Source organism: Lepidochelys olivacea, assembly GCF_965140295.1.
Source record: "Lepidochelys olivacea isolate rLepOli2 genome assembly, chromosome: 3".
Classification (NCBI taxonomy): domain Eukaryota; kingdom Metazoa; phylum Chordata; order Testudines; family Cheloniidae; genus Lepidochelys; species Lepidochelys olivacea.
In genome coordinates, this window is record NC_140413.1 from 65,029,053 (window position 1) to 65,055,033 (window position 25,981).

Here is a 25,981-nt window from a genome sequence, read left to right on the forward strand (position 1 = left end):
AATAACTTCAATTTATAGAGACTATGACCAAAAGAGACTAATTCTAACCTCCTCTATGTCACAGGCCATTACATTTTGAAGGGCCAAAATCCATTTGCTGTGGATGTAAAATCTTGACTACAGTTTCTGCTAAGAACTTTTCATATAGGTCCAGATGAAGACTAGCTAACAAAGAACAATATATAGCTAAGAGAAAGCTGGAGTAAACAGATAACCTTGTGTGTTTCAAGCCAATAAGCGTAGTCAGCATAACTCCAAATGTAATCGGGTGTCCTTATCGCAAGTTATAGACACATGAACCACTGAGAAAGGCCTCCTGGTTACTCCCTAATGCAGGGTGGAGATAGTGATACAATACCCCTCAAATCCCCGACAGAGTTTGGGGAGAGGATTGACATGAGTTATGACACCCACCCCTCACAGATGTATGCCAATCCTAGCCCACAGAAATGAAAGGGTAAACTCAGAGGTGAAAGTAAGTCAGTACACCCTGGTATGGCGTACCGGCAAGAGCTGGTGCACCGTACTGGGGCAGCCCGGCTTCCCCAGGGAGCAATTTAAAGGGCAGTGGCTGGAACGCCAGGCCCTTTAAATTGCCTCCAGAGCCCCGCTGCTGGAGCTCTAGGGTAGTGGCTGCGGGGCTCCGGTGGCTATTTAAAGAGACTGGGGCGGTAGAAGCAGGGGAGCCGCAGGCCATTTAAATAGCCCCCAGAAACCTGGAGTAGCTTCCCTAGGGCTCCAGCGGCTAATTAGAGGACCGGGGCAGTAGAAGCAGGGGAGCCCCGGGCCCTTTAAATAGCCCCCAGAGCCCCGGGCTGCTGTTGCTACCCTGGTGGGGGAGGAGGAGGATGAGAAGGAGGGGGGCACTTACCTTACAGGGTGGGCTGGGGCTGGCTCTGACCCCCTCAGCCCCGCCCCTTCCGCCCTAGGTCCCGCCCCTTCCAGGAGCCAGAGCTGGTCCCCGCTTACCTGTAAGTCACTCGACTTACTTTCACCCCGGGTAAACTTGTAAACAATTGTTATTGTTAAGTACTAATTACTGCTTTTTTGTTTTAAATTTCCAGGAATGTACCTTTGGTCAACCGGGAGAGCGGCTACCTCATTCCCCTGGACCCCAAAATTAGGATTTAACCTATACACTTTAATAGAAATAGTTTGGGGGTAATTACCTGGGTGTCAGCAATATGTTAATTTGAGCCTTGGGCGGAGCCATTATGTAAACTTTTAGACCACTGGCTTATTGTGCTTATCTTGTCTTGCTGCTAGAACCTATCCAGGGGCTTGGGAAATCCATTCCAATCGCTTCTTTCTGCCCAATGAGCACCCCATATAATCTATTGTAATTAATTGTTCTGCAGTGTCTCTGAGCCTAATAAGCAAAGTGACACTCCACCAGCGCTGTACGAAATAAACTCCTGTGCTTGACTCTGCATGGTGTGGATTACTGTTCCTTCAAATTTCGCCCCAGTATGCCTGTATTGAGCCCAATAACTTGTTAAATAGCTTATGTTTGGCTAAAGCATATCTTCCAGAAATGCATCTAGTCTTGATTTAAAGACCTCACGAGATGGAGAATCCACCTTTTCCCATGGTAATTTGTTCCAATTGTTAATCACTCTCACTGATAAAAATGTGTGCCTTCTTTCTAATTTGATTTTTTTCTGGCTTCAGCTTCCCGACATTGGTTCTTGTTAGCCTTTCTCTGCTAAGTTAAGGAGCCCTTCAGTATCTGACATCTGTTTCCTGATGAAGACACTTCTACACTGTAATCGAGTTATGTCTCACTCTTCTTTTTGATAAACTAAACATACTGAGCTCTTTAAGCCTCTCATGGTAAGGCATTTTCTCTAGTCCTCAAATTATCTTTGTGGCTTTCTTCTACACCCTCTTCAATTTTTCAACATCCTATTTAAAATGTAGATGCCAGAAATGGACACAGTATTCCAGTATTTGTTTCAGCCATGCAATATACATATACTCCTAGATCCCTGTGTTGCTCTCCAAAATGGATGAACGATAAAAAGGGTGAGTAGGTCAAAGTGAATTTAACTTCAAATGCAGGTGAGTTGACAGCTAGTAAGAATATAATTTGTAAAACAGAATTTGGGGCTCTGTTTTACTTTCTCAGGGGATAATGGGTAATCCAAAAGAGAAACTCAGAGTCTTCACCACCCTAAGCTCTGTTTTCTTAATGATTTGCCCAGAGCAATGTCTGACAAGTACAAAACCTGATCTATTCATGTCACAAACATCACCTGTGTAAATGTTTTGTATAATACAACATTAGTGCAACGATTCTTTTCCATCTATGTGTGAATGGAGTACAGTTCACATTTGTCAGTGGTGGTAATTTGTGGAAATGATAGACGAAGAAATATATTTTTTATTTCAGAAATGCCTATATGGTAATTTTATGTGCAGTCCCCAGCCCAGTCACCAGCACTTCCAGAGCCTTTACTCCCTCAGCTTCTTCACTGTCGCACGCGGGGACATGGTGTCCTGAGGCCCTGCCCTGCCCTTCCTCTCCCTTTGCCAGACCTGCCTGGGTCTCCCAGGCCCTCTCCCATCCTGGGAGAGCAAAGATCAATGAGTGTGCAGCCTCCAGCCCCGCCAGGCTGGGCACTCTGCTCACTGCGAGCTGGGCTCTGCAGAGTCCAGCGGCCTCTAGTGGCAGCCAGAAATTCTGTGGGGGAAACAAGGAATTCTGCAAAACTCTGCATTCTGCAGTGGCGCAGAATTCTCCCAGGAGCAATTTAATGTAGCTAGACAAAGGTGGGGAGAAATGCATGATACATTGGCTCTTCTGCAATTACTAGTCAAGGACATTTACTTTTTAAGAAATAGTACTTATTTTAGAGTTCCCTTCTCTTTTAAAAACATGTTATGAAATGAACACACACATTTTATGTTATTATTTTTTTTGTGTACAAGCTAACAAAAGGATTAAAAGTCAAAGAGTTAGGCTGCAAATTTTATTTAAACAGGTACACACATATGTGGCAATACACCTTCCTGCACAAAGACACACAGTCTCTTACACACCCACACACAAATACATACAATGAATGCATGCACACACTTGTCTACACAGAGACATTTTTTCATACACTTTCTTACACACAAGGCATAGACAACAGACCCCCCCCCTACACGGACACACAAACCGATGCACATTACACAATAGAGCACGTACACACGCTTCCCCTACACGGACACACAGCGTGCATACACACACTTCCCTACAGTCATGCATTCCGGGAATGCCCACATCCCTCCCCCCGCTCCACAGAGACACGCTCCCTCACACATGCACCCACGCTTCCCTCCCCAGGGGGCAGAGCGCTGCGCTGCCTGAGGCCCGGCAGGGGGCGCTGTGGCGCAGGCGACCTGAGGGGAGGAGGGGTGGAAACGGGAAGCCGCGCTGCATGCTGGGAGCTGTCAGCGGCTGCTCCGGTGTTTTCCGCTGTCGGGCTCTTCCGGCTCTTGTCGCCCAGGTAACCAGCCCCCTGTCCCGGTCGCGTTACCGGGCTTGGGAACCGCGCGCTGCTTCCCTTCCCTCTCCCCGGTTTGTGCCGCTCGGCGCGTCCCGGGCCGGGGGCGCGGATCAGCTGGAGGCCGCAGCGGCCCTTTACCCCTCCCGGCCCTGCTTCGGCGAGCGGAGAGGGCGCTGGGGACGGCCCGGCCCGGCCCGGCCTGGACCGCCAGACGAGGGGGGCTCTCCGGACACCGTCCTGGGGCTGGGGCCTTTGCTATTCCCCCTCGCGCCGCAGCCGGCCCCTCCTCGGCCCCCCCCCCGTTTTGGGTGTCCCCCTCTCCCCGCTCCTCATCCCTAATCCTCTCCGCCTGGGTGTTTCACCCTCCCTCTCCGCCCCCTCTGGATGCCCCGTGACCCCCCCCCCCGCCCTGGGTGCCCTTCTGCCCAGTGCCTCGGTTGTCTCCCTCTTCCCGTACCACATCCTGACCCACCCTGGGTGCCCCACTTGAGTTTCCTCCCCCGGGTGTCTCCCCCTTTCCCCGTATGCCAGACCCTGAGACCCCCCCCCCGTGTGTCCTCCTCCCTGCACACTACTGACTCTCGTGCCAGCCCCCTCCACCTTTCTTCCCCTGTCCTGCGTGTCCCCACTGAGGAGGTCCTCCTGTGCCTCCTCCACTGCCCTAGGTGTCGTCCCCTGCCTCCCCCCACCCCCGTAAAAAGGGGAAGGAAAGTAATCCAAAATAATGCAATAATCTGTGGAAGGGCTCCCTGTTCCCCGGTGGTCTATGATTTGCTTTCAACTCTTTTCTCTTGTTGGTGCAATTCAAGGCAGTGGTTTTAATTTGTAAAGCCCTGTATGTTTTGTGAATTATCTGTCTTTCTCTCCCCCCCGCCCCTTTGCATGACTGCAATTGCTGAGATCAGCTAAAATGATGCTGTTAGTCCCTGGATTTGCCCCTACAGAATGTCTTGAGGGTAGGATGCCCAACGGAGGAACACTTGCGCTGCAAGAGCTGGAAGCTATTAACCTTCAGTTCATAGTGCAGAGCACATGTTTTTGGTCAAATACCTGTATGCTTGTGGATATTGGTTGTCACGGTTTTTCCTGTGATGTTTGGAGCAGTACAGGATTTTGTGGCTGGGTGTGCTTTTACTGCAGGCTGTTTAAATTTAAGATTTGCACCTGGATGCTAAAGTGGGAGATGCCTCCAAAAACACCAAATTCATTTATTATAAGCTGAGATCAGGGCTCCTTTTTTCCTAAGCACTGTTACATACAATAAGAGACAGTACTGACCCTTAGGAGCTTACCCTCTTAAGGCCTTGTCTACACTACGAAATTAGGTCAAATGTATAGAAGTCAGTTTTGTAGAAAGCGTTTTTATACAGGTGATTGTGTGTGTCCCCACACAAATGCTCTAAGTGCATATAGTCGGCGGAGTGTGTCCACAGTACCAAGGCAACCATCAACTTCCGGAGCGTTGCACTGTGGGTAGCTATCCCACGGTTCCCGCAGTCTCCCCCACCCATTTGAATTCTGGGTAGAAATCCCAGTGCCTGATGGGGCTAAAACATTGTTGCAGGTGGTTCTGGGTACATATTGTCAGGCCCGCCTTCCCTCCCGCCCTCCCTCCGTGAAAGCAAGGGTAGACAATCGTTTTGCACCTTTTTTCTTGAGTTACCTGTGCAGACCCCATACCACGGCAAGCATGGAGCCCGCTTAGCTCACTGTCACCATACGTCTCCTGGGTGCTGGCAGACGCGGTACTGCATTGCTACACAGCAACAGTTTATTGCCTTTTGGCAGCGGACAGTGCAGTATGACTGGTAGCCGTCATCAATGTAGTCCTCGGTGCTCTTTTACCGACCTCGGTGAGGTCGGGGCGCCTGGGCAAACATGGGAGTGACTCAGCCAGGTCATTTCCCTTTTAAGTTTTGTCTCATGGTGATTCAGTCCTACCAGCAGTGCACTGTCTTTTAATCTGCAGCCAGCAGAAGGCGATGGCCAGCAGTCATACTGCACCGTCTTCTGCCGAGCACCCGGGTGATGATGATGGCTAGCGGTCTTACTGCACAGTCTGCTGCGAGCAAGATATATAAAGATAGATGAAGTGGATCAAAACAAGAAATAGACCAGATTTGTTTTGATTTCATTTTCTCCTCCCTCCCTCCATGAAATCAATGGCCTGCTAAACCCAGTTTTGAGTTCTGTCCTTGAGGGGGCCATTCTGTTTCTCGCAAAGCCACCCCTTTTGTTGATTTTAATTCCCTGTAAGCCAACCCTGTAAGCCATGTTGTCAGTCCCTCTGCCCTCCGCCAGAGCAACGGCAAACAATCATTTCATGCCCTTTTCCCTGGATTACCCGAGCAGGAGCGGACGCCATAGCACAGCAAGCATGGAGCCCGTTCAGCTCACCCCAGCAGTTATGACCATTGTAAACACCTCGCGCATTATCGTGCAGTATATGCAGAACCAGCACCTGAAAAACCAGGCGGGGAGGCGACGGCAGTGCGAGTGATCAGGACATGGACACAGATTTCTCTGAAAGCATGGGCCCTGGCAATGCATGCATCATGGTGCTAATGGGGCAGGTTCATGCGGTGGAACGCCGATTCTGGGCTCGGGAAACAAGCACAGACTGGTGGGACCGCATGGTGTTGCAGGTCTGGGACGATTCCCAGTGGTTGCGAAACTTTTGCATGCGTAAGGGCACTTTCATGGAACTTTGTGACTTGCTTTCCCCGCCCTGAAGCACAAGAATACCAAGATGAGAGCAGCCCTCACAGTTGAGAAGCGAGTGGCAATAGTCCTGTGGAAGCTTGCAACGCCAGACAGCTACCGGTCAGTCAAGAGTCAATTTGGAGTGGGCAAATCTACTGTGAGGGCTGCTATGATGCAAGTAGCCAATGCAATCAAAGATCTGCTGATATCAAGGGTAGTGACCCTGGGAAATGTGCAGGTCATAGTGGATGGCTTTGCTGCAGTGGGATTCCCTAACTGTGGTGGAGTCATAGACGGAACCCATATCCCTATCTTGACACCGGAGCACCAAGCTGGTGAGTACATAAACTGCAAGGGGTACTTTTCAATGGTGCTGCAAGCACTGGTGGATCACAAGGGACATTTCACCAACATCAACGTGGGATGGCCGGGAAAGGTACATGACGCTCGCATCTTCAGGAACTCTGGTCTGTTTCAAAAGCTGCAGGAAGGGACTTTATTCCCAGACCAGAAAATAACTATTGGGGATGTTGAAATGCCTATAGTTATCCTTGGGGACCCAGCCTACCCCTTAATGCCCTGGCTCATGAAGCCGTACACAGGCACCCTGGACAGTTGTAAGGAGCTGTTCAACTACAGGCTAAGCAAGTGCACAATGGTGGTAGAGTGTGCATTTGGATGCTTAAAGGGTCGCTGGCGCAGTTTACTGACTCGCTCAGACCTCAGCGAAACCAATATTCCCATCGTTATTGCTGCTTGCTGTGTGCTCCACAATCTCTGTGAGAGTAAGGGGGAGACATTTATGGTGAGGTGGGAGGTTGATGCAAATTGCCTGGCCTCTGAATACGTGCAGCCAGACACCAGGGCGGTTAGAAGAGCACAGCAGGAAGCGCTGCGCATCAGAGAAGCTTTGAAAACCAGTTTCATGACTGGCCAGGGTACTGTGTGACACTTCTGTTTGTTTCTCCTTGATGAAAACCCACCCCCTTGTTTGACTCTAATTCCCTGTAAGCCACCTGCCCTCCTGCCTTCGATCACAGCTTGCTTGCAAAGGAAATAAAGTCACGATCATTTAAAAAACATGTATTCTTTATTAATTGATTATAAAAATAGGGAGATACCCCACCCGGGCTACCTTGTGAGTTGTGGGAGGAGGGTAGGAGGGAAGAAAAAGGCCACCTTAAAACTTCTTGAGTGCCAGCCTTATGTTGCTTAAGCTGTCCACTGGGGTGGAGTGGTTGGGTGCCCGTAGCCTCCCACCCGGTGTTCTTAGGCGTCGGGGGGGGGACACGCTATGGAACTTGGGAAGGAAAGAGGGCGGTTAAGCAGGGGCTGCAGCGGCAGTCTGTGATCCTGCTGCCATTCATGAACCTCCACTAGACGCTGAAGTATGTCCGTTTGATCCCGCAGTAGCCCCAGCGTTTCATCATGCCTCCTCTGATCTTCCTGCTGCCACCTCTCCTCACGTTCATCGGCCACTGTCCTGTACTCTGCTATTGTGTACCTCCACACAGCTCTGTCAGTGCCGGGCGACTGCATGAGCTCAGAGAACATGTCATCATGCGTGGGTTTTTTTCTCCGCCTTATCTGAGATAGCCTCTGGGAAGGAGGATGGAGGCTTGAAACATTTGCAGCTGCTGGAGGAAAAAAAGGGAGTGAAGTATTTAAAAAGATACATTTTACAGAACAATGGCTATACTCTTTTACGGTGAACAACACTATTCACATTACATAGCACATGAGATTTTGGTACAAGGTCACATTTTGCATCTTATATTGAGTGCCTGCGGCTTTGGTGTTCGAGATCACACACACAGTGCCGGGCAACAGAATTCAGCTTGCAGGCGGCCATGGTAAGCCATAGTCTTTCGGCTTCTGCAACCTTCATAACAGCAGCCCTCTCCTTTCCCATATCAAGCAAATCCCATTGAGTTGGCCATTTACTGCTGCAGTTTTCCTGTTAACGTGCAGCAGCAGAAACCAAACTAACCCCCCACCCACCCAGTTCTCTGGGATGATCGCTTTACCCCTGCCCCCACCAGTGATCCTTGCTAGCCAAATGCGAACTCAGCGCCAATGCCCTCCTCCCCCTCCCACCGTGTGGCTAACTGCGGGGAGGATTTCTTTTCAGCCACAGGCAAACAGCCCAGTAGGAACGGCCACCTCTCAATGTCTGCTTAATCAAATTCCCCTATTTCCACCAGGTTACCATGAACGATATCACTCTCCTGAGGATAATACAGAGAGATAAAGAACGGATGTTGCTTGAATGCCAGCAAACACCGGGACCATACGCTGCCAGGCTTTGTCATGTAATGATACCAGATTACTTGCTACTAGCATGGCATGGTAAAGTGTCCTACCATGGAGGACGGAATAAGGCTGCTCTCCCCAGAAACCTTCTGCAAAGACTTTTAGAGTACCTCCAGGAGAGCTTAATGGAGATGTCCCTGGAAGATTTCTGCTCCATCCCCAGACACGTAAACATACTTTTCAAGTAGCAGTACTGGCTACGAATGCATCCCAAGTCCTCAGGGCTACTTAATCATTAAAAAACGCTTGTTTTTATAACATGTATTATATTTTAAAAGGTACACTCACCAGAGGTCCCTTCTCTGGCTTCATTGGGTTGGGAGGGTATTTCAGTCAGGGTGATAAAAAGATCCTGGCTGTCGGGGAAAATGGTGTGCTGTGTGCTCTCCCCAAGCTCGTCCTCCTCCTCATCTTCCCCGTCTGCAAAATCCTCAGCCATGGCGGAGAGTATCCCATCATCGGAGTCCATGGACAGGGGTGGGGTAGTGGTGGCGGCCCCCCCCAGAATTGCGTGCAGCTCAGCGTAGAAGCGGCATGTCTGGAGCTCTGTCCTGGAGCGTCCGTTTGATTCTTTGGTTTTCTGGTACGCTTGACTGAGCTCCTTAAGTTTCACGCGGCACTGTGTTACGTTCCTGATGTAGCCTCTGTCCCTCATGGCCTCTGAGATTTTTTTAAATGTTTTGGCATTTCGTCATTTCGAACGTAGTTCTGATAGCACGGATTCCTCTCCCCATACAGCGATCAGATCCAGTACCTCCCGTTCGGTCCATGCTGGAGCTCTTTTTCGATTCTGGGACTGCACGGTCACCTGTGCTGATGCGCTCGCCTGGCCAAACAGGAAATGAGATTCAAAAGTTCTTGGTGCTTTTCCTGGCCAGTGCATCCGAGTTCAGAGTGCTGTCCAGACAGAGTGCTGTCCAATACCTTTGAATTGCTTCCACACTAACCCTAATTCGAAACAGCGATGTCGATTTCAGCACTAATCCCCTCGTTCGGGAGGAGTACAGAAATCGGTTTTTAGAGCCCTTTATGTTGAAAAAATGGCTTTGTTGTGTGGATGGGTGCAGGGTTAATTCGGATTTAATGCTGCTAAATCTGACATAAACTCGTAGTGTAGACCAGGCCTAAGTAGAAAAGACAGAGGGTGAGAGAAAGGAAGTATTGTTATCCTCATTTTAGAGATGGGGAACTGGAATCAAGTTTTCAATTGGAAGACTAATGTTTTCATTTTATTATTTTATTTAATAAAGTGTGTAATACTGTTTAATACAGTTTTAATGCTATGCAAAACTGTTTTTTTAAAAAAGGGGTGGGGAGGCTAAATATCACCCAAGTGTCACAAATCTTTTTCTTCTCTTTAAGAAGATGACTTCTGGAGACTTCTGGATTTCCCACTTGTAGTGAGAAGTCTGTGGGCACTTATTTTGCTCAAGGCAGTGGGAAATGTGCTTTGGGTTTTTTTTAAATGTAAAAATAATTATTACATCTCTGATGAGTATTTGCTTTATTTTAATCATAAAAATGTGCTGTGAAGCTAGAAGTAGGGAAGTTAGTGCTGAAAGTGTTTGAAATATTTATCATCATGTGAGCTGCCTTAGACTGCTCAATTAGGTATTGTTTAATTAGGTATTCATTAGCCTCAGTGAACTCTTATCTGTTCATACCTGGACTCTGGACCTTATAAAATGGCTGTTGATGATTTCCTGCTCTATTCATTCCCTCTGAAGCACATGGCATTGGCCACTGTTGGAAGACAGGATACTGGGATAGATGGACCTTTGGTTTGACCCAGTATGGCCATTCTTATGATCTCCCTCAGCAGGCCAAGCAGATATCTGGGGTGACTCTACATGCCCCCCACGCATTGCCTATGGGGTTAATAAGTTACAGATGGTTGTAATAGGCCATAAATAGAGTATCTTTATTAAAACCTTGATTTTTAGTGTCTAGCAAGGTTATGAATTTAGAAGTATTGTGCAGGTTTCTTTTGAGGATGGGGACTGGTAGGTCAGATCTAGCGTGATAGCTCTTGAAAGTTTGTCTCTCAAGTTAGTCCAATAAAAGGTATTACCTTGTCCACCGTATCTCTCTTACTTAAAATGTGGGATTCTGCCCTTGCTAAACTTCAGAATGGTCTTCAGGAGTAGTTCTAAGTAAAACACATTGCAGTAATACAACATGTAGCCTATTGTGAGGACTGTATCAGAAAGGAAAGGGAGCAACCCAATCTCTTGGTCAGCCAAAGACAAAGAAATACTTTAGTTGCCACTGATACCTAAGAATCTAGACACATTCAGAAGTTTAATAACACTGGTATTGCAAAACACTTTCACAAACATTTGTCATAAACCCTCAATAAAAGGAGAATGCACAACTCTGGCTAGCTCCTCCAGTTCCTTCTACTAGTTAGCATCACATAAGGATTAAATTTAAGATACATGCCTAGATGAAAGCTACGTATATTGGATAACACACTCAGAAAGAGGAGACTATTAACTCTAGGCTTTCTTGAAGAGTCATAGAGCTGACTATCAATTTATTAATATTTTTGGCTGTGGCCAGAATCACCTCAGTATTTCCCTATAAAGGCGTGGGAAATTTCTGCATGCCCTCTTGTGGCCAGGTGTGGCACTGCAGGGGAGCCCCAGCTTATTTTTCTCAGTTAGGCATCATGAGAATCATTTTAGCAGAGCTGGGAAGGGAGAACCCAGTACATAACAATACAATAGCATGTCTTCTTTAATAAGGTTTCAGGACAGGAGCAATTACAACAAACAGCATGTAATGTTCTCACCTCAGGACCCTGGTTCAAAGCTTTCAAACTTAGTCATCAAAGTGTCTGAATCTGGTTAGACTAATCTCCTGGATGCTGGGAGAAAGAACCCTCTCCCTTGTTCAGATTCCTGTTTAAATAGCTCATCCTGAGGTTGGACAGGCCTCATTGATTACATACTAGACTGTCCTGGCTATAGGATCCAGCTTGTCCCTTAAAGAGATAGTATACTCCTAGGGAAGCTTATTGAACAGAAGAGGTGATAAGATGTGATGATTCTCAGGGCACCCAGGCCTGTTAGTCACCTTGTTACCCCTTCTCTCCAGTGTGAGGGAATCTTACTTGTGCTTACTTGGGTGTCAGCTCCCTGATACCACCAGCTTGTTAGCCATCCAAGCACTCTCCTTTGGACTCTGTCACCACTTACTTTGCCTTGCAGGTTAATAATAGGGGCATCCCTGGTGAAACATTCCCCTGTCTTGTCCACTTCTATCCACTGAACACTGACAGTAATACCCAGTCCTCTGTCCCCAAAATAACAATATGCACACCAGTTTGTACTATTCAACCCAGGATCAGCACCTTGCTTCATATCAAAGCTCTTAGGTATATTTATAGTGAAAAGAAGGATACGTTTATTACCAAAAATTCAAGATTAAAGTGATAGTGAGTAAGGGTATTAGAAACAAATGGTTAGATATAAAACAAAATTGCAAAATGCTTTCTAGAAACTAAACTTAACCTCCTGACTAAAGTAGTTTTATCTAACCTAAAGTCGTCTTCAGCTTTTCAGACAAACCTGGCTTAGATCCCATTTTCATAAATATAAACACACTGCCTGTTTACTTCCTAGGTATAGGTTGCAGGGGTGTCTTGTTTGCCTCACAGATATACCCCCAAATCTTACTGTGTTTGTACACAGGCAGGATAACCACTGGTGGTTTGTTTTTCCTGTGTGCTGCTTCCTTGTTGACTTCACATCTCTTACTAACTTCTGACTTTGTATGTAAATGGATATCATTGTTTGATCTTACAATGCTTAATTTACATTTTGACAGAGAGATGTACATTTCTGACATCCTGTTTGGAGAAAAACCTGTTTTGTACCCTGCCTTGATATAGACTTCAATATCATTTATTTAGTATATAAACATAATTCCTTACATAGTGTTTATGCGTACATTTCACAATTATATTAATGAGTAGTGTAATCCTGGCTTTGATGATGTACGTACCAGAATCAAGATATTCCTGTAACCCCCTTGCCAGGTGGCATTAAGAGGTTCTTGGATCACAGTGGGACACTATGAGGCCCTGTGTCTGAGGATAAATAGTGGTTCTGAAAAACAGCATGGTTTTTCTAAAACAACCATATCTGCCCTTACCAGGTGTGACAGGAAAGTGAACACCACCTCAACAGTCAGTGGTGTTAAGGGATGATCACTAAATAAATAACATGGACAAATAACATATTAAAAGGAGATCTACAACCAAAAATAACTGTGGTTTCTTTGTCAGACTGACAAAAATCTATAGGTATCCAGAATTGGCCAGTCACTCTTTTGTTCATAACTTTCCTCAAGAATAGGATGTTGGTGACAGGATCAAGATTGTAGCGTCAAGCTGTGATGACCTGAACATACCCTCAAACTGTGGTTTGTAGGTCTATTTGGCATCTTTCGTTCCTTAAGAGGCATTAATAATCCGCAATGATAATAGGCCTGGGGTTCTTTCTGTTGACAGTTTACCAGCCATGAAATGGAAGTGGGTTCGTTTAACAAGTAATTGAATAGATTTATCTAGAATGTGTGGGAGACTGGGTGAAACTTTATTCTGAAAAGACTACATATGTTCCCCCTCCTGTCTGGACGCTACACCTACAGCAAGAGACAAATTGCTCTCAGTCTGAATGATCGTAACAGTAAAGTAATTAGAAAAACCTTCACAGAGATAGCTGGCTCTGCTACTGAGTGAAGAGTGTAAGAGACAAGCAAATAAATGATTTATTCAGTGTTGTATGTTTGTGAAGGTGCAACAGAGGAAACCATATGTTTTCCTTAAGTTATTTTTGTTTGGGCCATCAAATTTAATTATATATTTGGTTCAACTTTCTAAGTTAGAAGCCATAAACAAAACATGGCATGGGGGGTGGGGGGGAAGGAAGGAACATGTTTCTGTATTAATAATGTGAATTAAACACAAACATAGTTTTATGCTTTTATTACCTGCAATGGCAAGAACTAAAAGACGTAGTGTATCACATTCAAAGAGATTAACTGTCTCCACACATTTTGGCTTCATTAACCACTTACAGGAGGCTAATTTTTTTAAAGTAGGGAATATGAGAAAAGGTAGGAAGTTCTGCGGGAGACATATTTGCTCCATTGTTTCATTTTAGTAGATGATACTATTACTGAGCTTTAATAATGTTGTACTGAATTATTAGAACTATACAGCTTGACAAAAATTTTGTTGCATCTTTAGCTGTAAATCAGTGCAAAGAAAAAATACTTGTTAGAGTACATGATAGAAATGAAAAATAAAAAGGTTAAAAACGACATTGTGTTACAAGACCTTCATGCTGACAAAAATAGAAATGGAAGAACAAATACATTCCTTATTTCTCACAATTTAAAGTGAGACTGTAACATTATTTTAATGTTATTTTTTCTCCTATTGCATGTCGAAAGATTTATTTGAAATTATAGAAGTTTCTTTCAAAAAAGATAATAAACTTTAATCATGACTACTGTATGCAAGTTAATGGCAAGAGTGTGGTTACTTTTACTATAAATTAGGGTATTTTAAAAATAAATGGTACGGGGAAGCTGGGGTCTGTTTTTGAAGAGACTATGAAATGAAAAAAGGCAAAACTTTCCCTGGGGATGGTTGGTTTCTGTGACTGTAATAACTTGCAGTTATTTTGTAACCTGCCAGATCAAATGTCCCAGAGCTGGGACAGTTCTTTCAGATCACATTATAGTTAAACCAGGCCTTCTCTTGAATTTGTATTTATGCTCAGGGTAGATGCTTGGAGGAATACTGGTAAAGGTATACTGAAATCTAATCCATTCTAGATGCAGAAGACATTGTTACACTACATTTTGCTGTATTGACACTTCAAATAATAATGATAATGCTGTACAAAATCAGTTGTAGAGAAATCACATTGGGTAAATGTTTTAATAACAACAACACTTAGTAGGTCATTAGTAGCTGAAGATATTTTTTATTCTGTTAATTTTTCAGAAGAAATAAATAAAACTCAACATTAATTCAATTAATCAAATGTATAATGGGTTGAAGAAATAATCTTTATCTAGTAGAGTAGTAATTTGGAATAAAATATCCTAATAGAGGATAAATATAGAACCTTAAGGAAACTTAAATTGATTTTTCCCCACATTTTTTATTTTAAAATAATTGTGATTGAATGTAGTGCTAGTAAAAGGGACTGGATTTACAGCACTGTAGTTTCTTTATCCACAGAACATGTATAGCACATACAGTGGTTAGTGAAAGTTTTCTCCATATTGACAAGTTAGAGCAGGGAAGTGAGTCTCAGGCTAAATGAGAGCAGGTAAGGGAAAGTGGCACTATTACTGAATAGGATAAAGTAAAATATAATCTATGTGTCATAATTATTTGCATAATTATGAAGAAACATAATGCACATATTAGCAATTAAATAATTCTATAATTGCATTAGTGTCAAGTAGTGGGCACTTGACCAATTTCTAAATATGTAGATTATTTGATTACAGGCTACTAATTGCCATATCTGTACAGGGAAAAGAGCCAGGAAGACATACTGAACTGCTGATATTTAAACCAGAATTAAGGTCTCCAGGAAAACAGACACATTGTTCTTTAAGTAACATCTAATAGTCCTGATCTTCTGTTTCTAAATAAGAGTCCATATTCTTTGCTCTCACACTTTAACACAAACATTTGTGGGTTAGGGAGCGGGAGCCTGGAAGGGAAGCCACGTCTTTCTCCCCACCAAAATATAAGTGGCTATGTTGTACATAAGATGTAGCTGGATAAAGAAGAGATGCTGAAATATTTTTAACCTAAGAAACATTTATTCACTATGTCAGTTCTTTCCTCCATTCCTCTGTGCTAGTGCTAAAGTCTGAAAAAATAGGAAGCCTGCTGCTTTTGTGTGTTTATTCTTTCTTCTCTTTTACTGTTGTTAATATTTTATTTCATTCTTGGAGATCAAACATTGACAGTCATTATATCCCTAGGACTTTATTCTCTGTGTAAAATGGATCTTTTTTTCGCATTTATTTCAAAGCAAAGGTTGTTAAACAAAATTTCATAAAAGTAATAGAATTCAAGCCCTTAACTTCAGTGGGGAATCCCAGAACGCATAAATTGGCACTTTCATTGAGCCTATTTGCTTCATTAAACATTTGTAGCATGCCTTCCTCTTCTGTCCTGCCACAGAGAAAATAAAGGACAATCATCATTATTGTTTCATCCACCAGGCAGCAAAAGATGCAAAAGATTTGTGAATCCAGCCTTTATATATAGGCTCCATCTGTCCCATGTCTTTTCCTTCCAGTTCGTTAGCCTCCTTGTATCTAGAAGCACATTTCTGTTTTCTTTCTTTCCTTCTTCCTTTAGTTCTCATTCCTGTTTTATTTTCTAGGGATAAGAAAGAAAAAACAAACATGTGGGGCGGGGCGGGGGGAAGAGGCTCACAAAAGGAGGACAAGGAAATAGATAACCAAGTATTCCCATGATCCTGGGGAAGAAAAGACAGGTGGAGAGAGTGTGTTGAAGACAGAGCAGAGAGTTATCCAACTAGGTATTTATTTGTTTATTTTTATGGTCCCATTGCCCTGATATCAGAGGTCAATACTGGAGTCCTCCACCTTTCACCAGGGTTCTTGAGGGAATGGGGCAACGCCTGAATGATTTCTCATTGTTGCCAATCTTGCCTTTCTCCTGGGTATTTGAGTGGTATGCTATCTCCTAACTGCAGTGAAAGAAGAAGTCCTGGGAAGACTAGCTCAGCTGGAATCTGGTGACATCAAACGCCTTGGCAAAATTGTCTGGCTCACCTTGACTGTATCTGCTAAGTTCACTTGGTTCAGCTGTTGAAACCCAACACCCTGTTCAGCTGTGTCTTCACTGAGTATTATAATGGAAGCTTGAAGGTACAACTTTCTCCCTTTCCCCCAGTTACTGAAAGAGCTGAGAAAAATTGGCCGAGACAGTGGTGGTGATATTGCTTGCTCTTGGGTGGACTCACCACTCATGTTTTTCTGGCTTGATGAGCATGATGATTAATCTCTCTATATGTATCCCAAAATACGAGATTGTCTTCCCTACAGCTTTGTTCTCTTCAGTTACCCAGTCACCTCAGGTAACTGTATTGAAGTTTATGGAATAGGGTTCCATAGAATGGGGTTTCTTGCTGAGATTGCTAAGTGCCTGGTGAATGGCATAAAATTCTCCACATTTTGTGTTTCACATCTTGGACAATATGAAGACATTTATTAGATAGTATAATTCAAGAATTAGATAGTATAATTCATTTTCTGATTCCTTCAGAATGTTTTTGACTTCCTCATAACAGTTTCCAAGGATTTGCACCTTTGCTGTATTCTTCGTCTTAGGTCTTGGGATATTGCTTTCCACCTCTACATTGGCTTTTCTGCTTTCAGTTATTTCAGAGGCCTTTACTTTGCTGTAATACGCTCCCCGGTAACTCTCTCTGTTACTTCACAATGGAAGCTTAATAGGAGCTGTCTTTCAAAGTAGCTTTTTTAGTTGTAATCACATCTGCTAGGCCAGATAATGAATGGAGTTCTCTTATTATTACTCCCATCTTCAGTTTTACACGTGAGGAAGGTGTTTTTTTGCTGTCTGCTGGACTTCATCCTGAAATTGAACATGGAGTTATGGCAACCAACTCATTGTCCTTCCCATTCTTTGCTCTTACCCAAGACAGAAAACTGCATTTGTTGGATGTGAAATCTATTATGTAGTGACATTTATGCCATTTGCAGGAATTTAGAAACCTTAAGTCTTTGTGTGTGTTTTGAGAGCTATCAAACAGAAAAGACTGCGACAAAAGCTGCAATTGCCAGGTATGTTAGAGTAAAATTACACAAGTATAAGTTGTAATTCCCAGAGGGTTTTGTGGACAATACCAAAGGAGCAGTGGAGGGAAAAGAAGATTAAGTAAAACTAAAATATGGATACACAATATAAGTCCTGTGATGGTGTGTCAGAACATTGTTGTAACCAGGGAATCCCACTGAGTTCAGTGTAGACCATTGCAACATGCTGCTAAAAACTCTGATTACAAAATGCTATTAAACTTGTACCTGTGTGCATAGACTTACTTTATACAAAACAGTATACAGTAATCCCTTTTAAAAGTATAATATATGGATGCAGATCGTGACAAAATATGTCACTAAATTGGAACACCAAATGTGACATAAGTAAATGTTAATGCCCAAGGGCAGTTCTGAGAACTGTGCAACTGTGTTGCATACATATGTCCTTCATTTTTTTTTCTTTGCACAGGAGGTGATTCAGAAAGATTGATTACTTCATGGAAAGCGTGGTGGCAAATTGTTCCAATGATGGCTCAGAAAGAAAAAACAAAATGCAGAAATATAATTTTATTACATAATGTATGGCTGTGCATTCATTGGTTTGCAATTACGGTGTATAGCATATTCTGAACTGCTGGCTGTCATGCGTATGAAACTTTCAAACCTGTTGCTTCATTTAGAATTATAAACCTGAGGAATTTTTTTTTGTATGAAAATCTTTGAATAATTAACATGACTGGATTATTCAAGATGACAGGGTGAACACAGGTTTCAGAGTAACAGCCGTGTTAGTCTGTATTCGCAAAAAGAAAAGGAGTACTTGTGGCACATTAGAGACTAATTTGTTAGTCTCTAAGGTGCCACAAGTACTCCTTTTCTTTTTAGGGTGAACACAAACTCCTTTCAGGAAACACATTTAATATCTGTGCAAAATAATATTTTTGTACACAATACACAGATTATCCTAATTAGTAAGCCTAACTTTATTCTCACATATCTGTAAAGCTTTCTACAGGGACAGGATCTAGCCTCCATGATGATCACAAGCTCTTTGCATGAAATTTTGTATCTATAATTATTTTAATATTATGAAACTTGAAAAAAATGTTCACTTTTTTACAGCTAATGATTTTACATGAATTGCATACTGGTATCTAGTGGGGACTCTGTGGGAGGATGAACACGGAGGAGGTGGAGCTACTGAGTGACTCCAAGTATAGAAACTATGTAGCAGCGGTTGACAAAGCACTGAAGAACTTTGAATACTCCAGTGAATGGGCAGATTTGATATCAGCACTTGGAAAGTTAAACAAGGTATGACAGTAGCACACTTCAGAAGAGGCAGCAGATGTATGGGAGAATAACATAACATAAAAAGATAAGGGTTTAACAGTCTAAAACCTAAACTATTATTAAACTGTTGGAAAAATAGCTTAGCAGGTTAACCTCCACATAAGTTAAATTGCTCAATGAACAGAAATTTCGGAGGCACTAACAAGCTCTTTGATGATGGACACCGCTTTTTCTTATTTTTTTCCGGACTCCTGTTTGTTTCTTCTTTCTTCCTTCCTGAGATCACCCCTGTAGTTCCCCCACCACCTCCACAATTCCTCTAATTATAAAGAGGAAGCTATAGTACACTAGGGAGGGATCTTTCTGTCCATACCCCAGATATGCTTGCCTTTATGCTGACCTCTCTCATGCTTCCAACCAGACAAGATGGTCCCTCGCTCCACACGGTAGTCCCATTTGGTTCTCTGCCTGTTATTCTTCCACACATACTTGTCCCCTTCCATCTTGGCTGTACTGATCAAGTCTGGAAGGAATTTACAAAGTATGTGTTTGTTAAACCAATTGTGTAACAATTCATCCCAAATAAAACAGCTAAAGACATAATCCTTGCCAAAACCAACAGATTGAAACAAATTTGAAGTCTCTAGTACAAGCATTTTTGGTGCACTCATGAACCAAAAAATTTTAGGAAAAACCCAGTTCAGTTTCTGAATCATAATATTTCCAAAAGTCTTTTCCAATTTGCTCCAAATTTTAACTACAAAATCACAAATTTTACCATGGGCTAAGATCAGGTATATGAAATTCCATGGCAAGGGGTAGGATAGTGCAGCTAGAAATTGGGTTTATAATGGGAAGATAGGTTCAGTCCAATTAGTAGTTCATTTTCAGTAGGCTATACATATAATTTAAATCCCTTGAAATAATTTAGTATGGGGTATGAAATATTTTGTAATTTTCAACTGATTTATATATATAAAGCTTACAGCAAAAGATGTAATTTTTGTTGCTTACTCTGAGGGTAATCTGGGACCAGAAAACTGGATAAGAAATTTTTATCCATATTTCTAATGGTTTTCAGTGGAAACTATTACTATGATCAATGAGAAAGAGAAAGCACCGCATTTTTTACAGGAGTACACTGAAAATCCTTCATTCCCTTTCTCTTTTGTTAAACGTGGTGTAGCTTTGTTTATATTTAATCCCAACACTTCTAAACTTTTTAGCAGAATTAATAATTTACTCTAATTTACATTATTGGACCAACCCTATATTTCTCATGCCCAGAACTACCAGTAAGAGTTATGGATGAGGCCAGGATACAGGACTGGACTCTGAACATTGTTACTGCTTTGTCGATTTGTCAGCAAGATAAAAATATGTAATAACTCAGTGTACTTCTGTGGCACTGCACAAACATAGGCCCGGATCCTGCAAGAAGCTCCATGTGGGCAGCCCCTTGTGTGCTCCCATGGAGCCTCATTGAACACTGTTGGGTTCCATGTGTGCCCACAAGTCAGCCCCTGTGGAACTCCATAAAGGACTGGAGCCTCAAACTAACTGGTCTGAAGCACTTTTATTTTGCTCATTATGTCCTGTGGAATATTGAAAATTTGGGAGTACTGGTGCGGTTGATGAGGACTACAGAGTAGTCAATTTGTATAAAAAAAGCTTTAACTTTATTTTTTAATGTTGGTTATGGTATTCTCAGTACATTCTTACACTAAATAATGATGCATTATTAACAGAAACACCCAAAAATTCAAATGCAATTCTAAATTCCAATATCAAAGGTAACCGTGAATTCATTTATTTCAGTTCTACAGTTTTTTGTTTTGCACACTGCATCAATCTATGCTTCTTAAACAGCAGCTGTTGATTTTTGCCTGGAATAATTTTTACAGGGGTCACAAACAGTCCTTTTTCTGGTGAGTTTCCTCTGGCAATCTGTATAGGCAGCTGGAGAGTTTTAATTTCTGTCTCGAAATACCACGGTGATAAATAGTGCCACAAAAACATGAATAAAATAGAATAGACAGACTTTAACTGTGGGCCCTGATGTAAGTGAAATTGCACAGATTTACTCAATTTCACTTATGACAGGCATAGAGTAGGCCTCAGGGTAGAAGACAGTAGAACAGTTTATTAAAATTGAAATGTGGGACAGTTTTGTTTGTTTGGGTCATGGAAATATATTATTACGCCCAAGTGGGATATTTTTAATTGATTTAAATTTTTCTTGACAGGTTTTACAAAACAATGCAAAGTACCAAGTAGTACCTAAAAAGCTGACCATAGGCAAGCGTCTAGCGCAATGCCTTCATCCAGCCTTGCCAGGTGGGGTTCATCGGAAGGCACTTGAAACCTATGAGATTATCTTCAAAATCATTGGACCCAAGCGTCTGGCTAAAGATCTTTTCCTGTACAGGTAAAAATAGTTAAAATGTCATTAACTTTCAGATTTTTAGTTCATTTAATGTAGTTTAGAAGACTTTTTCAGTTTCATTTTTTAAACATGTTTTTAAAGAGTCTATTCTGATGGACAATATATGCTAGAGCAAAATAAGCCCTTTAGCTGCAGCATCTTGCAATATGACAAGTTACAGGCTGATGATCAACCCAGTATCCTGTAATCTAACCAAAAACACCACTGCTGATGCTCGGTGTAGGAAGACAGGCTCCAAGGTGCCAAGCATCTCCATTAAAGGTGGCCTCAGCCATCTAAGGATCAAGTCCTTGAAGGACAAGCAGTGGCTTTTAGACAGAAGTATTATCTGGAGTCCAAGACAAGAGGGTATTTGAGAAACAACGAGATACTCTTTGGTTGTTGAGAGTGACATGGCACTTTGTATATATTTGAGGAAAGAAAAAATAAATTTCTTCAGGCAACTTCATATTTTTAAAATATTTTCATTTCTATCATGTACGAATAACAGTTTCCACAAAGTTTTCTTTTCATTAGGGATTGTTAGGTGTTCTCTGAGCCTCTTACATCAGTGTGACTCCAAGCATAATTTTTCCTAACATATACTGATTATTTATTTATTCAGGGTCTGATCTATAACATCAGTGGGTTTTTGAATTAGGCCCACAATGATTCTGAAAAATAAAATTGTGTTCAGAATTCTTCTGTTTTTTACAGTTTGGTAGTAATTTATGAGATTTGGCAGAGACAGTGAAGATGTATTTTTGTTAGTTAGAAAGCCTCTCTTTTGTTCATCAGATTTAAAACTGACTTCTGTTTTCCTGAAATAGCTATAGAAGCAGCAATTGCACATAGCAAATGTAGAAAATCACATAAAGACACTGAGTTATAGAAAGATCAGATAAAAGAACATTCTGTGCTGTTAAAGGGATCAACCCAGTGAAAAGATTATTTTTTTATATGTAATCCCAGTTTTTGATCATTTGGAGAACAGTCATAATCCGGGAATGAACCATAGCATTAGTAGTCTGCTTTGTGTTTGGCTCTGTTTAGTTAGATTTTATTGTTTTGGAATGGGGGTATGGAGAACGGGTATTAGTTTATCACCCTCAAAATGGGGAAAAAACCCTCATAATGAGAGTAATCTATTGTTCATTTACATTTATTCAATGCTTTTTGTTCTTATGCTTATAAAATTAAACTTTCCTTTAACCCTTTTTAACATTCATACATGAGTAATGGGGCTATTGCTAGTTTGAGGACTCATTTGTGGACTGAATATCTGCAATCAATGGATACTGTGTTTGTTTTAAAAATAATTTTGTGTGATATTCGTATATTTATTTTGTTTGTCCTGTATCTTATTTTTGTAAAGTTCAAGATCATAGTTCTTATTATAGGGAAATAATTTTCTGTACTTTTTAATTTCTTCAAATTAAAAACATTAGTTCCCATTATGCCATGTTTACACTTCTGTGTTTTCCTTATAAACTTGAAGATGCTTTACTTGTGTTTTTTTCATTTGATAATTCTTTTTCTAGTATCCTGCATTTAAGATTTAATTTTCCAGAGGTGGATCAGTTAAAATGATAGATTTTTCCCCCCAGTCTTACTAAAGTAGTTCAGTTTCATCTTGTTATATACTTGTTACAAGTCACATGCTATTCTGTATCTCCCTTTCTTGATAAGACTGCATCAAGTCAACTAGGGGCCTCACTGTACCAGTCTATTAACCTGGGACGTGCTCATCACCATAGTGGCTCTGTGCCAATACAAAACACTAAGATAAAAATATATTCTTGTGACAATGCTGAGCACTGCTATAACTGTTTTGTGTGACCTAGTTTAGGGGTGTCACATAAATAGCTTCCTGAAACAGTATTATTGTATTTTATTATTTACAGTTCTGGGCTATTTCCTCTTCTTGCCAATGCTGCTATGTCTGTCAAACCAGCATTACTCAGCCTGTATGAGATTTATTACCTTCCTTTGGGAAAAACATTAAAACCTGGTCTGCAAGGATTGCTAACTGGGATTCTGCCTGGTTTAGAGGAGGGATCAGAGTACTATGAGAGGTGAGGATATGATATACTAATATATTTGTACTACTTAAATATTGGCTTTTAATTTTATGAAGTGTTGAGTTTTGCTGATAAGTTAAAAAAATTAGATATTTAAGTAACAGGTTTTATCCAGAAAATGATGTAATCAGAGATAAACATTAAGATGATATTTTTTTAAAAGTTCCGAATATTATGCAAGAAGAAAGAGAAACTACTAATTAATGGCATATATTAAAAGTAAATCAAATCAGGTCGGTCCCAAATTGAACTCATTTTACAGTTTTAGAGATATGTAATTGTCATAAATATAAAGGGAAGAGAACCACCTTTCTGTATACGGAACTATAAAATCCCTCCTGGCCAGAGGCAAAACCCTTTCAAGAAGCTAAGATAACCTCACTGGCACCTAACCAAAATGATCAGTGAGGAGACCAGATACTTTCAAAGCTGGGGGGCGGGGAGGAAACAAAGGGTCTGTCTGTCTGTGTGGTGCTTTTGCCGGGAACAGATCAGGAATGCTCTTCATAACTCCTTAAGTTGGTAAGTAATCTAGCTAGAAATGCGTTAGATTTCCTTTTGTTTAATGGCTGGTAAAATAGCTGTGCTGAATGGAATGTATATTCCTGTTTTTGTGTCATTTTGTAACTTAAGGTTGTGCCTAGAGAGATTCTCTGTGTTTTGAATCTGATTACCCTGTAAGGTATTTACCATTCTGATTTTACATAGGTGATTCTTTTACTTTTTCTTTAATTAAAATTCTTCTTTTAAGAACCTGATTGCTTTTTCATTGTTCTTAAGATCCAAGGGTTTGGGTCTGTGTTCACCTATGCAAATTGGTGAGGATTTTTATCAAGCCTTCCCCAGGAAAGGGGGTGAAGGGCTTGGGGGGATATTTTGGGGGGAAGATGTCTCCAAGCTCTTTCCCTGTTCTTTGTTTAACACGCTTGGTGGTGGCCGCATAGGGTTCAAGGACAGGGCAAAGTTTATACCTTGAGGAAGTTTTTAACCTAAGATGGTAAGAATAAGTTTAGGGGGTCTTTCATGCAGGTCCCCACATCTGTACCCTAGAGTTCAGAGTGGGGAAGGAACCTTGACAGTAATACACTAGAAAATGTATTTCTTCCATTTTAGTAGGTCCCCCCCATGATTGTTTTACCATTTACAAACTTTGAAAACAAATAGGTGTAACACTTAATCTTGGTCCAGAATATAAATCTAAATTAAGTGCAAGGTATAGTAGTCAAGAGCAGTAGGACCTTCTCTTCAGTTTACACACTAAAATTCCTATAATAGTATTGACCTTTCTGAGTGCAATGTATATGTGTGAATACAAGTTTGCAGCAGTCAGGCCAGGGAGCGGCAGCTCTTTCTATCTGGGGAGTTCCAGCCACAAACAGGAGGCGAGGAGTGTTGTGATATTGTTGACAAGCACTGTAGACCATGTGCAGCTAATGGTGGGATCTTGTCCCTATGGAGGATGAGAGCACACTTAGTCTTTGGAAAAAGTTCTCTAGTTTTTTCAGGCTAAACTCCAAAGCAAGTATTATAGACTCTCCAAGTAGGGAGCTATTAATATGCAGTTTACATATTCTTCATATTTCAAGTCCCAAAACTGTAAAACTCTTAATTTTCACAGTTTGAGTCCAGTAAGAGCAATGGCTCCTATCTGTTTCTTTGACATGTATATATGTTGAATTACAAAAGTTGGTGGGGAAAAAATAGCACAAAAATGTAGATTGTCATAAGAAAAATAGAGAACGGTTTATTTTTTTCTTCCAAAACAACTTTGTATTGTGGTCATGATTTCTGCAAATGACAAGGCATGCTAGGGTGTATCTACAATGTAATGAGACACCCGCGGCTGCCCCGTGCAAGCTGACTCAGGCTCTTGGCAGAAGGATGCTGGAACAATTTTTATAGTAGGGATGCTGAGAGCCATTGAACCAAACTGTAAACCCTGCATATAATGGAAACCACTTCAAGACAGGGGTGCGGTAGCACCCCCAGCAGCCCTAGTTCCAGCACCTGTGTGTCCAGGATTGTCCTGGAGTCTCCAGAAATTAAAGATTAATCTTTAATTAAAGATTATGTCATGTGATGAAACTTCCAGGTATACATCCAACCAAAATTGGCAACCCTAGCTCGTGGGTCTCGGGCTAAGGGGCTGTTTAATTGTACTATAGATGTTTGGGCTTGGCCTGCAGCCTGAGCCCCAGGAACCTCCCACTCCCAAGGTCCTAGAGCCTGGGCTCCAGCCTGAGGCCCCAGTGTCTGTACTGCAGTTTAACAGCCCTTAGCCTGAGCCCCTTAAGACCAAGTCAACTAGCACGGGCCAGCTGTATTTTTAAGTGCAGTGTAGACATACCGATGGTGTAATACTTCAATGTCCGCCCTGATCAAGTATTTTGTGCTGCGATTCAAGTCCATACTATAGAAACAAGCTTCTCTATGATAAAAATTTAGGTTCAGCTTTTAAATAGGGTCAAGCTGATCTTCGCCTGTGTAAAAAAGTAGTCGTTCATGGAATGTACTTCATAAGTACTTTTGTCCACATAGAAATTGTGAAGGATGTATCTTGCTTTGTATTTTCTTTTTTAAATTTTGTATTAAAATCAGTGCCAGACACATCTCTCTTTCAGTGTTAATTTATTTTTCTATTGCCAGTGGGTAATGCTGATATTCCCTATAGATTGTGATATTCTTGGAGGTCTCATAAGATAATATATATTATAGTGCATTGCTTTCTGCAGCAAAAAATCTCTGTCTGCTGTATTTCGCTAAATATTGAACTTTACATTGATCGCTGCCTGTGTACATACAGCCTGATTTCATGTTTT

The 25,981-nt window shown here is 41.8% G+C and overlaps 1 protein-coding gene and 1 long non-coding RNA gene across 4 annotated transcripts in view; both read left to right on the forward strand.

Annotated features, from left to right (window-relative positions):
* The first annotated feature begins 931 nt into the window (after positions 1 to 931).
* On the forward strand, positions 932 to 1,432 carry LOC311518031. Its single transcript, XR_014710862.1, has 2 exons — positions 932 to 971; positions 1,065 to 1,432. It is a non-coding gene; the product is annotated as an uncharacterized lncRNA (long non-coding RNA).
* A 1,977-nt stretch (positions 1,433 to 3,409) lies between these two features.
* Positions 3,410 to 25,981, forward strand: part of DOP1A (DOP1 leucine zipper like protein A) — a 92,181-nt gene continuing 69,609 nt past the window's right edge. For 2 of the 3 annotated variants that reach the window (XM_084622940.1, XM_084622941.1), the window contains exons 1-4: positions 3,410 to 3,494; positions 18,486 to 18,677; positions 20,903 to 21,084; positions 22,986 to 23,156. In XM_084622940.1, coding sequence (XP_084479066.1) covers positions 18,540 to 18,677; positions 20,903 to 21,084; positions 22,986 to 23,156 — 491 coding nt within the window. In that variant the 5' untranslated portion in view covers positions 3,410 to 3,494; positions 18,486 to 18,539. Of the gene's footprint in view, positions 3,495 to 16,276; positions 16,452 to 18,485; positions 18,678 to 20,902; positions 21,085 to 22,985; positions 23,157 to 25,981 lie in introns of all 3 variants that reach the window. The other variant, XM_084622939.1, reaches the window with a different exon arrangement.